General features: G+C 36.2%; 1 protein-coding gene across 7 annotated transcripts in view; it reads left to right on the top strand.

Moving 5' to 3' along the window:
• Positions 1-8,768, top strand: part of ERBIN (erbb2 interacting protein) — a 117,571-nt gene extending 108,803 nt beyond the window's left edge. For all 7 annotated transcript variants that reach the window (XM_041470579.1, XM_041470575.1, XM_041470576.1 and 4 more), the window contains 4 exons: positions 891-1,100; positions 2,134-2,226; positions 2,810-2,884; positions 5,578-8,768. In XM_041470579.1, coding sequence (XP_041326513.1) covers positions 891-1,100; positions 2,134-2,226; positions 2,810-2,884; positions 5,578-5,685 — 486 coding nt within the window. In that variant the 3' untranslated portion in view covers positions 5,686-8,768. The remainder of the gene's footprint in view (positions 1-890; positions 1,101-2,133; positions 2,227-2,809; positions 2,885-5,577) is intronic.
• Positions 8,769-12,724: the final 3,956 nt, after the last annotated feature.

Genomic DNA, 12,724 nt, shown 5'->3' with positions numbered 1-12,724 from the left:
CACTAGTTACTTGTAATACTGAGAGAGTGTTTTAATATCCTTGTATCCTGTAACTAATGTGCTAATGGTGGCAGGTCAATCTGTAACTCAAGTGTATAGTATTTTTGGAATCATACAGATGAGTCAGTGACTAATTAAGGTGGATAAGAACATAAGATGTATTGGCAAGGGAGTAAAAAGGCTGTGCATCTCAACACAGCTTCACTGAGGAAATACTGCCACCTCCAGCATCATTCCTGGTGATATGATTGGAATGCACTGTATGTCTTGACAGTTGTGTACCTCACTGCTGCTTGTCATCATTATACCTATCAATCAATTACATATGCATTAAGAAAAGAGTAACTTTTGTTGGAAATACTACAATTTTGATATTAAAATCTTGAGCTTGGATGGGAACTTGCTCAGTGAATTTTCTTGTGAAGTGGTCACCATAATATGCTTGGTGAGCATATAGTCTGCTAGCCTGGCATGAGGGGCAGGAATTTTTATTTTTCTAAGGTCTTTTGGAAATTGTTACAAAATCTCTGAATTTTTTGCAAGAAAAGCGCAGACTATAACGGCATGAATCAAGTGTCAGTACTATCAGTTGCACTGCTGGAAAATAATATTTGGGGAAACTGAGTGAAAAAACAAGCTCTAAAAGCAAAAGCTATATGATTTATGCTAATAAATTAGCACTCAAGTTTTTGTTTTTCAAATTGTTCAGTAGGTCAGAGCTGATAGCTATAAACAAAATGGATATAATTGTACATGATCCAGAAGAGTAGTTTTAATAATGTTACTGAAAATTAAGAGCAGTCACATATGAGAAATATTGAATTAATGAAGCAAGAATTGAGGATTGCTGCTTATAAAATGTATGACCCTGAGTATTCTTTTTTTTTCAGATGCCTTTAACAAATGGACAAATGTGCCAACCTCAGAGGCTTCCGGCAAACTACAGCCAGGTCCATCATCTCCCTCCTCAATCATCAGTTGCAAGACATCCATCTAGAGAGCAATTAATTGATTATCTGATGTTGAAAGTTGCCCACCAACCTCCTTATACCCAGTCCCAGTGCTCTCCCAGACAAAGCCATGAGTTGGCAAAGCAAGAGGTAAGAGTAAAATCTATCTGACAGATATGACATCTGTTACATTCTTTTCATTTATCATTTCTTTGTAGATGGTGACAGAAGCAATATAGGGATTTATCTCCAGCAAAAGATATCAGAGCAATTCTGCCTCTCAGATCACACATTCCTTCCAGTTTTGAGAGAAACTGGAAGAATTTTAACTGAACACATCAGAAACTTTAACTTGCATCTTTTTACTGAGCTAAAAATGAATTTCTCAACTAAATTTATTTATCTCTACTTCATTTTTTAGCTAGTAACTGAAGAAAACACAAAGTCACAATAGACCTAAGAGTACTTTGCATCTGGAATAGTTAAACCTGCAAGTGCAGAAATGTGTATCCATAAGCAAAAATCCATAAAAATGTTGGAGCAATCTGATGCATATCTGATAATTATGTTTTGTTTATGATAGATGTGCATATAAGAAATTCTTATACCATTTAATGACTCTTTCATTGTAAAAGCTTTCTTACTATATTGTTTGAGGTTTTTTGAGAAAGTCCTGATAACTTCATGTTCATTCTGTGCTAGAATGAGAATGTCCATTTCTTGTGTAAAATAAGTTTTTATTCAACTCTTCTAGAAAGAGAAAGAGGACAGTCTTGGCTATGTACAACTTGCAGTCAAAGTAGGAATGAGGTTTGATTTTCAAAACTTACCTAGAGGTAGCAAGGAAATAGGAGGAACAGATTCTTTCACATAAGCATGTATATTTGCTGGAGGCATTAAAGTAACCTACAGAATATCAAAATATCTGAATTTAAAGCCTATGTAATTATTATTATAATAATAGTGATACTAGAGTAAAACTTAGGTACAATGATACACGATATTATATTGCAATCTTGTTCTGCATTAGCATTATGAGATACAATGCTCTCTGACCTGCTTTTTAATTTTTTTTTCACTTCAAAGCTTTTATTCACCTGAATTCCTTAGTAATAATTTCATTTAAGTAGCTTTGAATATAGATTTTCAGCCAATTCATCTAACTTTTGTTGCAATTACTTAGATTCGAGTGAGAGTTGACAAGGATCCAGAACTTGGATTTAGTATCTCAGGAGGAGTTGGAGGGAGAGGAAATCCATTCAGACCAGAAGATGATGTAAGTATTCTATACTAATGCTTCTTGAAAGCCTTCTGATCCATAATGTTTCTCATGTTCAGCAAAGGGAGAAAAGAAAGTACATATATTTCCCAAACCACTACACTCCAGGACTGGAAGGGAGAAAATTGGAAAATTATATGGAAAATTAAGGTTGTAGGTGGTCACAATTGAATGACAGTATAGGCTATTATTCCAGATGAGTTTTTGCAGTGGTTAACAGTTTGAGTTATCAGTTACCAGATTTGAGATAGTGAATTGTGGAGTGTATAATTAGAAATCCTCTTATAAAAGAGACAGTGATTTAGCCTCCAGCTCTATTCCTGGTAGTAGATCGTTCATCTTGATATATACATCTGCCAAATTAAACAAAGGTGTATCACAATTATCTTTAAAGATAATTCTGGATTTTTAACATCAGAAAAGGGAGGCAGTTTTAAAAGCCAGAGACCTATTGAATAGTATTGTGTTCTCTTCTACTTAGGATGGAAAATTGAAAAAATATTTTTAATGACATCTGTTTCATGCTATCCTGTTTTTCATAAATAAGTTGTCAAAAGTATTTCCACATCTCTTTTTCAAGGGCATATTTGTAACCAGAGTGCAGCCAGATGGACCAGCATCTAAGCTGTTACAGCCAGGGGATAAAATAATTCAGGTAATGTAACTAACTACAGTAATGACTTAATTAAATAGCCTATGTAATGTACTGGTTTGGTTTTGGTTTGCACCTAAGAGGAGAGTGTTTACTTTTTAGATAGATTACCTATCTTTTCCTGGTTTTTTCTTCGGTATCTATTCCTGATACATTCCAGGATGATGCTTTTCATTTTCTGCCACCTAACACCCCAATAAGTGACTCAGACTAAAGCACAGTGGATCATTTTTTCAATTCTGAACATTTTTCACGTGTCTGAAGACAAGAAAAAGTGACAAAAGATGTCATTTGAGTTGGAGCATGAGCATTTCATTAGGCTATGCTATCATTCAGTTGTTGAATTTGTGGTCATTCACATGCAGTGTTGTGAACAATGGGTTGTCTGAACACCAGCAGTTGCCCCTGACAGCCGCTCTCCACGGCTGGACTCTCCTGTTACATCCCTCTCTGTGCTGCAGCTCCTGCCAGCCTTTGCTGCCTCTCCCCCACTGGCAGGCCAGACATGCACAAGCCCTGGCCAGAGCTGTCCCTTTGCTGGCTGGTGCCTGGCTGGTCACAGCATGCACCTCCTGGCTGCCCATCTGCTGCTGGCCAGCCAAGTCAGGCATTTCAGGAGCCATGGCTTCTGGACTGCAAGCTGTGCTGTTCCTTTCTCTAGGAAGTCTGTACCTATCAGACCTTTTCTGTATCAGATTTGTTTGAAGTTGTCTCATATGAATGAGCTCATAAGCTATGCGGGGAGGGGTCAGGGAAATGAACAGTATGTTCATAGTGCCTTACTTTCTTAACCAAAATGGGCTAGTGGGACATTTGAACATTGTTCTAGCTACCCTTAAATTCCAGAGGTTGTTAAAAATAATTATTCATCATATAATGAAAATGTTGATGGAGTCGACTTTGCTGCATTTCAGTTTTCTAAAATCAGAACAAACAAAAAGCCCAAAACCAAACACCCCAACCCCCAGTAGTATCTCAATTAAACCACAACATCCTGTGAACCGTATTCTAAAACAAAGCCAAATTGAAAACTCAGCCTACTTCTTCAAATGAAAGATAAAGGGAAAAGGCATACAAGAAAACTGAACTGAGACTAAGTTGTTCCAGCTGAAAGATGGCTTGTTCTTGAGCATGATAAATGATCTCTGCTTGACTCTCCTCACTGGGGTGAGAGAGGTCCTAGTTCTCTTACTGATACAGGGATGGTGATAACCTAACACCCAGGCTTACCAACACATACAGGAACAGGAAGCATGTTAAACCTTTGAAAAAACTGCTAGCACATTTGTTACGAATTTGTGAAGTGGAACATACCTTAAAGGTAATTTCTGTTTTAGTGGTTTATTCCTGTTTTTATAAATGCCATGCAAATCAAATTACTTAATGAAGTTTTTTTTTATGTTGGCACTACTTTATTGTTTAATACGGAATTCAGTTTCAAAAAGAGCTCAAGAACAAGTTGCATTTCCGTGCTTGGACAACCAGAAGCCATTTTATTTCTCATAACAAGGAGTATTTTTTAATATAACAGCACATTCTTTTCAGCTGTGATAGTCCCAGTGATGATGTAATGACAGTCCCACTGTCTTGAGCCACTCAGACTTCTGTGAATTTTTAAAATTAATATAATCTCTTCCAAAATGCCTTTGCTATGCTTGATTTTGCAAGGTTCTCTATAAAACATTCAATACAGATGCATATTACAATGCATGTCTAATACATATTTCTAATAAAAATATACTACATAACTAATGACTAGATAATTGAAAGTAAGACTTAATACTAGGCTAGGACATTTTACACAAATTATGATTTGGAAGGGTTGTTGCCACTTTTGCTCTCTGAACAGTCTACATATATCTTCCTCTGCAACTCTAGAAAGATTTGAAAACCCCTGGTTTTCTAACCAAGGATTCAGCTGGTAATAACAGTGAGTGTTCAGTGATGGGATAAGAACTGTAACTTTCAAAATGCCACTGCTAAGGCACAGAGAACGCATCCAGTTCTATATCACCACATAAGCAGCTCAGGGAAAAAGATGGGATGCACAGCTGGAAGCTGTAAATTTTACATGGACAAATTTGTCCTTTTGCAACATTTTGCTGACCAGGTTGAGCATGATCTTACATGGGTATACTCTGAGAAATTGAGCCATAGCCATGTTTTCCTGTCTTTTGTAGGCCACTTGGGCCTATCTATGTTTGCCAAGACAAACTTGTCCAAAAATAACAATATTGCTTAGAGTCACATGCAAATACAAGTTGGGGATTATCTCAGAGTCTAACACAAAAAAAATGGCTCCCAGTGCCATTAATGTTTTTGTCACAGGACTCAATAGTTGTAATTTATCACAGATGCCATTTCTAATATTCTGATACTTAAAATAAGATGCATCATTTGTAGTACATTTTGGTTTTTTTTGGTGTGGCTGTATTACAGCTGATGAATTAGATGTCTGATGTTAATAGCTTAAAGTTCAGTTTTCTTTTGGTTATTTGCAATATTCTTCCAAGGCTGATATGGTAGTTTAGTTTTTTGGAGCATGTAGGTACAAATTCAAGTAATCTGTGGTGTTTTATTCTCTGCATTCATATAGAAACCTTAAGGCTTAAATAAATATACATGAAATAATGAAATATCTTTTACTAACATGGAATAAAAGACTGTCATTTTCAATTTTAAATATTTCTTTTTAGGCTAATGGATACAGCTTCATCAATATTGATCATGGACAAGCAGTGTCATTGCTAAAGACTTTTCAGAATGCAGTGGAACTCATCATTGTGCGAGAAGTTTCTTCATAAGTACCATGGATTGTGGGGATAAACCAACAGAATTCATTGAAGGACTATGGGGAAACTGAATATTTTGCATATTTTTATACATTAAAAGAACTCAAAAAGAATTATGATCAAAATTTGTACAGGAAATACTGAACTTGTGGTTAAAGGGGGAAAAACCACTGTGGAGAACATACAGGAAATAATTTTGGAAATGCGTATGGTGAATAAACTTGTTTTTAAGCATTATAGCAATTTAAGGATCACTTCTCCAAGAACAAACCTGTGTTGTTTTTTTGTACAGATGGTAGGTTTATTTTTGGATAATTCATACACATTACTAAACTTTGTGCAAGGCTTTGCGAAGCCTCAGTTGTAGCCAATGGACAGATGGCAGGGCTGTCTGTCCTGTAGCTGTTTATTGCCTTTATTTTTATTCACCAGATATTAATGTGTTACGCTGAACCACTTCTGTAGATACGAACGGGGATATGAAGTGTTGGCTTTGCTATGTGCACATTGTATAGATGAATGGGTAGATGGAAGGTGGTGCTGGTTGGACAGAATAAAGGTCAGATGAAACAATTATCTGCTATCTAAATCTGGAATCAGGAGAGAAGAAAAAGTGTTTAGTTCCGGAGTGTACGTCTACCAATAGAAAATGCAATAAAAGCTTATGGTGTTTTTTTTTTAGGAAGACTGTAACTACAAATTTGTGATATTATACAGGATTTGTTCTTAATGTAGTCATTGAATATTCATTTGCCACATGTGATTCATGTTTAGTTGTTTTCTTGCATACATAATTTTTTCAACTGTACTGTGGAATTGTGCCCAGAGATTTTTCTCTGCTATAGAAATCCCCAATTTTGTGGAAATGGTGATAATTTTATCTTTATAATAAAAAGTGTCCATTTTAAGCTGACAGATTTTAAAAATGAAACTGAAATGGCCAGTTTTTAAGATTGTTGCCTGTAATATAAATTTAAATACACGAAAACGATGCAGGAAAGGTTATGAAAGACATCTCGATTTTATTTGGCCTCTGCATTGCCTTGTTAATCAAAAAGGAAACCATACGCATGGAGCTAGGTAACCAAAGCAAGTCTGTGAAACTTTGAGCAGTGATGGAGTATTGCTGTGGTGAGATGGAGAGCAAAGGGAGGGTGTACTCAAAACTCACCGGTTCGTAATGAGGTTTCTTAAAGGGCTGTTCCTACAGGTAACATTAAATGTGAACTAGACACTTCAGAGTCATTAAAGGGTTTCTAATTACATTAATATAATAATGATTTACCACAGGCTGCCTTTGTTCCTTATTACTGTATAAAAGGTTCAATTATGCTTCTATTAATTTTGTTTACCAGAAACATTATCTTTCTCCTTTGTAATTGAATAGAGACTGCATAGTCTGCAGTGATAATTCATACACGGTTGTTATGGACCAGGGAAAAGTGCCATAGAAGACCGATAACTGTTTTTAATCAGGGCTAATAATTAGCCTGTCATTGGAGCAATATTCAATTATTGCAGTTCATTTTTAATTATGTACAAGTTGGTAGTTTGGGTCAGGTATAAGTGCTTTTTTCAACCCCAAAACTAAATGCTTTTAACAAAGCTAGCAAAAACACCAGCTTCCTTTAGTTTTGGAACAATGAGCTGGAAGAGAAAGGAATTACATAGCTAGCAGTAATAAACAGGCAGTACTTTTTTAATAAGTGAACTCCAATATTATTGCACTTCTTTCAAAGATGTTAACTATTGCTTATTGTACTGTGTATAGTTCTAATAATTTTAATTGAAACCCTTTAACAACTCTTTGTATATTTTAATTCTTTTTAGTTGATTTTCAGTAATATTTGCATAGAAAATGATTTTTTTGATATATTAGCAGAAATGTGCTGTATTTTGATAAAATTCACGTATTTTCTGTGTGCTGTTAATCTTAAAGAATGAGAAACATAGCTATATAATGGCAGGCTTCAGTGTTTAGTTGTTATTTAGTTTCTATTTTTTTATTGAAAATGCAAAATGTTCACATCACGTGTTCATTACTTTTAATCATGTTATTTTTATCACACACTGCCTTTTAATGGGGATACATACAGACAAGTCCTAAATGACCTTGGTCTTCTATAAAACCTGTATCTTTGAGAAGGGAAAAGTCCAAAAAGCAGAACTGATTCTTTACTGATCTTGGACTGACTTTGTATACATTTTGCAGTACATTTAAATATATCACTGAGAAATTATACTGTATTGTATTTTGCTTTAATGGTAACAGAAGTTTTAAATGTTGTTGTGTCACTTAATTTTCAGATTTATGTATCACAGAAAAATTCTACCAAAAACTGTTCGGCTGGTAGAACTATATAAGTAGAGATTTATAGCAAGAAGTTTAGTACTTCTTGCAGAAATACTTGGCCAAAGCTTGTCTTCCGTCAGTTAGCAAATTAATCGTCTAATAAAACATGGATTATGCTGATTTTACTCACTAAATGTTTGAGTTTTCAGTGAATTGAAATGTGTTTGTTTTGTCAATGTCAGTGTGTGAAGGTAAACAAGTCAGACTAAATGATTTTGTGGGGAGTGGGAGAAAGATGCCTCCTGAACTAGTCCAGCCAGGATTCAAAAGGGGGAGAGACAATATCAGCACTTTTCAGTTTGAATGCATTGTAAACTACATTTTAAATAGAATAAAATCCATCAGCAACCTGAGTTACTCAGCATGGCAGTGAATTGATGCAAACTGTATTAATTCTTTCTATTCTTAATAGTTCATTAAAGAATCAGTTCAACTGATGTAATGAAAAGATGAAGTCTCCCACGTATTTATTATGTAAATATTTTTTTAGTTTCTTTTTTGAATGAATTAAGGAAAAGTGTATATACTTGGAAGCATTCTATGAACACAAACATAGCAATAAGCAACATACAGAATCAAACATTCATTATTATTTTGGTTTTGTTTAGAAATATTCCCTTGTCAACAGCTATGTAATGTTTCTATTGATCAGCATTTATTCAACATTCCAAATTTTTGTACATAAGAAGACTGTTTCTGAGGTAACACATGGAGAATAGATAATAAACTAATGCTCTTTAAAGCTGTGTGAAATTGACTTATTTAAGTTTAGGAAATTCTCCATAACACTATTTATTAATCTACAATTTTTGTAGACCTCAGTACTCAATCAATATGCATTAGTAAAGTCTTATTTGTGTTCCTGCCTCTGTGCATCTCAGTGCCCATGGGTCTGTTCTAAGTAATTTCCTTGCAAGACTGGGTTCTTCACAACAAAGAAATGTTTTTGTGAATAACCCCTTGTGGTTGGGTTAACTTTGCCTTGATGACAGGTGCTCACCAAACTGCTCTATCACTCTCCCTTCCCTTGCTGCACAGGAGAGAAAATAAGATGGAAAACAACTTGCATGTTTAAATAAGGCAGTTTACCAAAGCAAAAGAGAAAGTGTACATACATACAAGCAAAGAGAAAATAAATGCTTTTATGTTGGGAAGATGGTGCTGGTGCTGTGCCAGTGCTGTACAGCAGAAGCCAAACACTGGTGTGTTATCAACACCTCTGTAGCAATCAGTGCAAAGCACAGCCCTGTGAGGGCTGCTGTAAGGAAAATTAACTTCATCTCAGCTGGACCCAATGCATCCCAGTCTTGCAATGAAATCAGATAGTGCAGTGAGTGGCTTCTCTCACAAAGAGAGAACTTTGGATGCAAGTTTACTAGTTTTGATAGGCAGAGATGCCTAGGTCAGTGAGTAGGGTTAAAATTAAGAGTATGCTGAAAGCACTCTGAAGAGGTGTACAAGGGTAATGTGGTAAAGAAATTAAACAGGTAGGCACAGAATTTCACAGGAAAGCTAAATTTGGCTTTACATCCAGTTTTCTTGAAAACCATAAAACAATGTGGTAACACAAATTGTTTCATCTTTTTGTCCTTGTATATGTGGAACTGATATACCAGTAACACTATATTCGGCTTCCTCTTACAGAAAATTGATTCTTGCTATTAACAGGTTATGGCCCTGATGACCCTGGAGTGTTGGGCCCTTTGTTATTTAGGTTTTCTGTATCTGCTCCCTATTTGGACATTTTTTCATAACAGTTTACTTTTTCATCAAGCATCTGAGAAGGTCTAACTTGCGGTTTTCTGCCTGAAGGCACTTTTTCAAAGAGAAAGTGTATTTTTTGGTATGGTACCCCTGCTGCCATGGATTATATTCAATTTTGAATGTGTACGGAAGATTCTATTGCACTATTTATGAGACTGCCTTGAAACGAGCTCTGCTACACCATTAAAACTTCACTACAAGTAGGAGCCTTACATGCAGTGCTGGAAGCCACCAGTTTCCAGCTATTGCCTTCCACTGGTATTCCACCTGTGGTTCTGCTAGTGACAGGCTGCCCAGGTCTGCATTGTGGGGCCCAGAGCTCTGGAAGCTGTAGGGTCTGAAGAGGTCCTGTCTCTCCCCAAGCTGCACAGGTTGCTGAATTCCAAAATTCCTCTGCTTAGCAGCACAGGTCTTGCATGACGGGTCATGGGGGGCCCTAGGTTTTCCCTCTGATCCAACAAGCCTCCTCCTAGCACCAGCTAAAGGGTGAGAGGATCATCCTCTCAAGCAAAGGCAGCTGCAACAAAGGCTCCAGGCATGCTGCACCAAGGGCTGCTGACCACACTTGCTACAAGCTGCCAGTGTCCCCAGGCCTCAGTGCCCCCCTTGCCTTGTACCTGGCAGCAGCAGGTCCCTCAAGTTTCTCAGAGGGTTCCTATGAGCATCTGGTCTCTTTTACTGCTGTCTGAAAGCATCATTTCAAGTACTTTCTTGCAGTTCAGACCCTCTTCTCTGTGGGACTCCCTCATTTCCAGCTCTTTGCTCCCTTTTGTTTGCTTTTCCTGAATATTGTCTGTGAGAATGTGACTTCTATTTCAGTTCTGCAATCTGAACTATTTGAACTATTGCTTTGTATTAGGGATAAGCATTAAGTATGGAAAAAGTAGCAGCTGTTTGGCTTAAAGGAAGAGAAAACATGAAATGAGCAATAAATCCAGTGTTTTAAAATACATCAGAAATACTGTGCTCAGGACGTTGTGCCTGTGGAAAGTAATTTGCAAGTGTGGATAAGCATTACTGAGCTGTGAAAGATTCAGTTAACATAGCTGGCAATACTTGAGTTAGGACACTTTCAGCCCCTCATATTTAGATCAATACCTGATTAAAAGCTTTAGAGGTGCACTTGGAACGTGCAAGGAAACGTATGACTAGGTTGATAAGGTTCCTGAGATGGCCAAGAAGAGCTCCTCATGAAAAGTCTGAAGTAACTTTGCTGAAGTAACAACGTTTTCTGCATGGCCCAATCATTAGAGCACCAGGAATTAAATTATAACAATAGTCTGCAACATCTATTTTTGCAGCTGCGTAACACAAGGGGGAGTGTGGTTCTGCACTGCATCCATTTCATGAGGCATGGCTGGATGCTGCAAATGGCTGAAATGTTTATGCTTTAGTATTGTTCAAAGTAATAAAAAAATCTGTGGCAAAATATTCACTCTTGTTTGCCAGATGTGGAAATACTGACTAGGACAAACCTTTCATGGACTGTCTTTTAACTGACAAAGGGGTAGCAGATGAACCAGATGCTCTACAGAGAAATTCTCATTCAACTGCTAATGTTGGTAATTTATGAAGGAAACTTTGGAGAAAAAAAAAAAAAAAACAAACAAAAAAAACCCAAAAAAAAAAAAAAAAAACCCAACCAAAAAAAAAAGGGTAAAAGCTTCCGACTGAATTAGAAGTATGCACTGGAAAAATACAGGGTTTGTAAGTATTGTGCCATGGCTCTTAACATCAGTGTTTTAGCATATTTGATTTATTTTCATTTGCAAGAACTTCCACTTACTACAGAATAATCAACAACTGGTTTTGAATATGGAGAATGTATTTTTTGCTGAGAATGTTTCCGCCAAAAACCATTTCAGCTGAAAGCTATGGCTTCACTACAGAGAAACTGAGGTTTGCTAATAAATATTGAAATAGATGGTAACAGCTGGTTAGCTGACATAATACTGAGTCCTGGAAAAATGAAAAAATCATGTAAAATGGTCTCATTTGCTATCTGGCATGAGCAATGAATGATGAGGTGGGAGTTGATGCATGCAAGGGTTAGAAACCATGCTGAAAACCTCCAAATAGATAAAACATTAAACAGGTTTTTTTTCTGCTGCATTTTAATTTTATGAAAAGATGCTGGGTGACCTCCTGACCCTGCAGTAAACAATGTGTGGTGTTATTTAATTGCAAATGTAGTTTGCAAATCTATTATAGATTGAATCATTATGTGCTTATATTTTAAGACATTTGAAGACACCAATAATTTTTTTCAGAGTTACTAATTACCAAACTCTGTTTTGTAATAATGCCTATTTTATGCCACTTTCAAAAAAAAGCTGGAAGTAAAACATTAATGTTTATCTGCACCAAGTTTTACTCCAGTTTTCAAACTTCACAATTATAAAGATTCTATCGTATTCTTATGCCACGAAGAAAACTTGCCCTGCTTCTACAAAATGTGACTGGAAAGGAGAAGAAGTTCATACAAGTGAATCCAGAATTTTCTATCCAATACCTTTGAATTACCTTGTTCAGACAGGGTCTTTTGAGGTTTAAAAACATTATCCCCTTATGCAGAATTACATACTGTGATTCCCAGCAGGATAACTTCACAGCAAAGAAGAAAGTTTTTTTGCTTCAGTGGGCACCTACCCAAACAGTTCCAATTTTATGTCTTGCCAGTAAAACAGCAACTAGCAGATCTCCTAGCAGACACCCAGTTTAATTAAAAAAAAAAAAAAGAAGAAAAGAAAAAAGCTGAGTTTTTACATTTCCCTTTCATTTCCCTACACATACATAGTCAGATATATGGGTATTAAAAGTATATCATAAAACTATTAGTTTGTCTATTGACATGTAGACTTTTACATAGCTTTTAAAAAGGATTTCCTAAAATCCCCCTTTGAAGAAAAAATGCTTCTGTAATCTAAGAAGTGC

The sequence above is a fragment of the Pyrgilauda ruficollis genome, unplaced genomic scaffold (assembly GCF_017590135.1).
Source record: "Pyrgilauda ruficollis isolate IOZ18807 unplaced genomic scaffold, ASM1759013v1 scaffold25, whole genome shotgun sequence".
Taxonomy (NCBI): Eukaryota; Metazoa; Chordata; class Aves; order Passeriformes; family Passeridae; genus Pyrgilauda; species Pyrgilauda ruficollis.
This window is presented reverse-complemented; position numbering and strand designations above follow the sequence as displayed.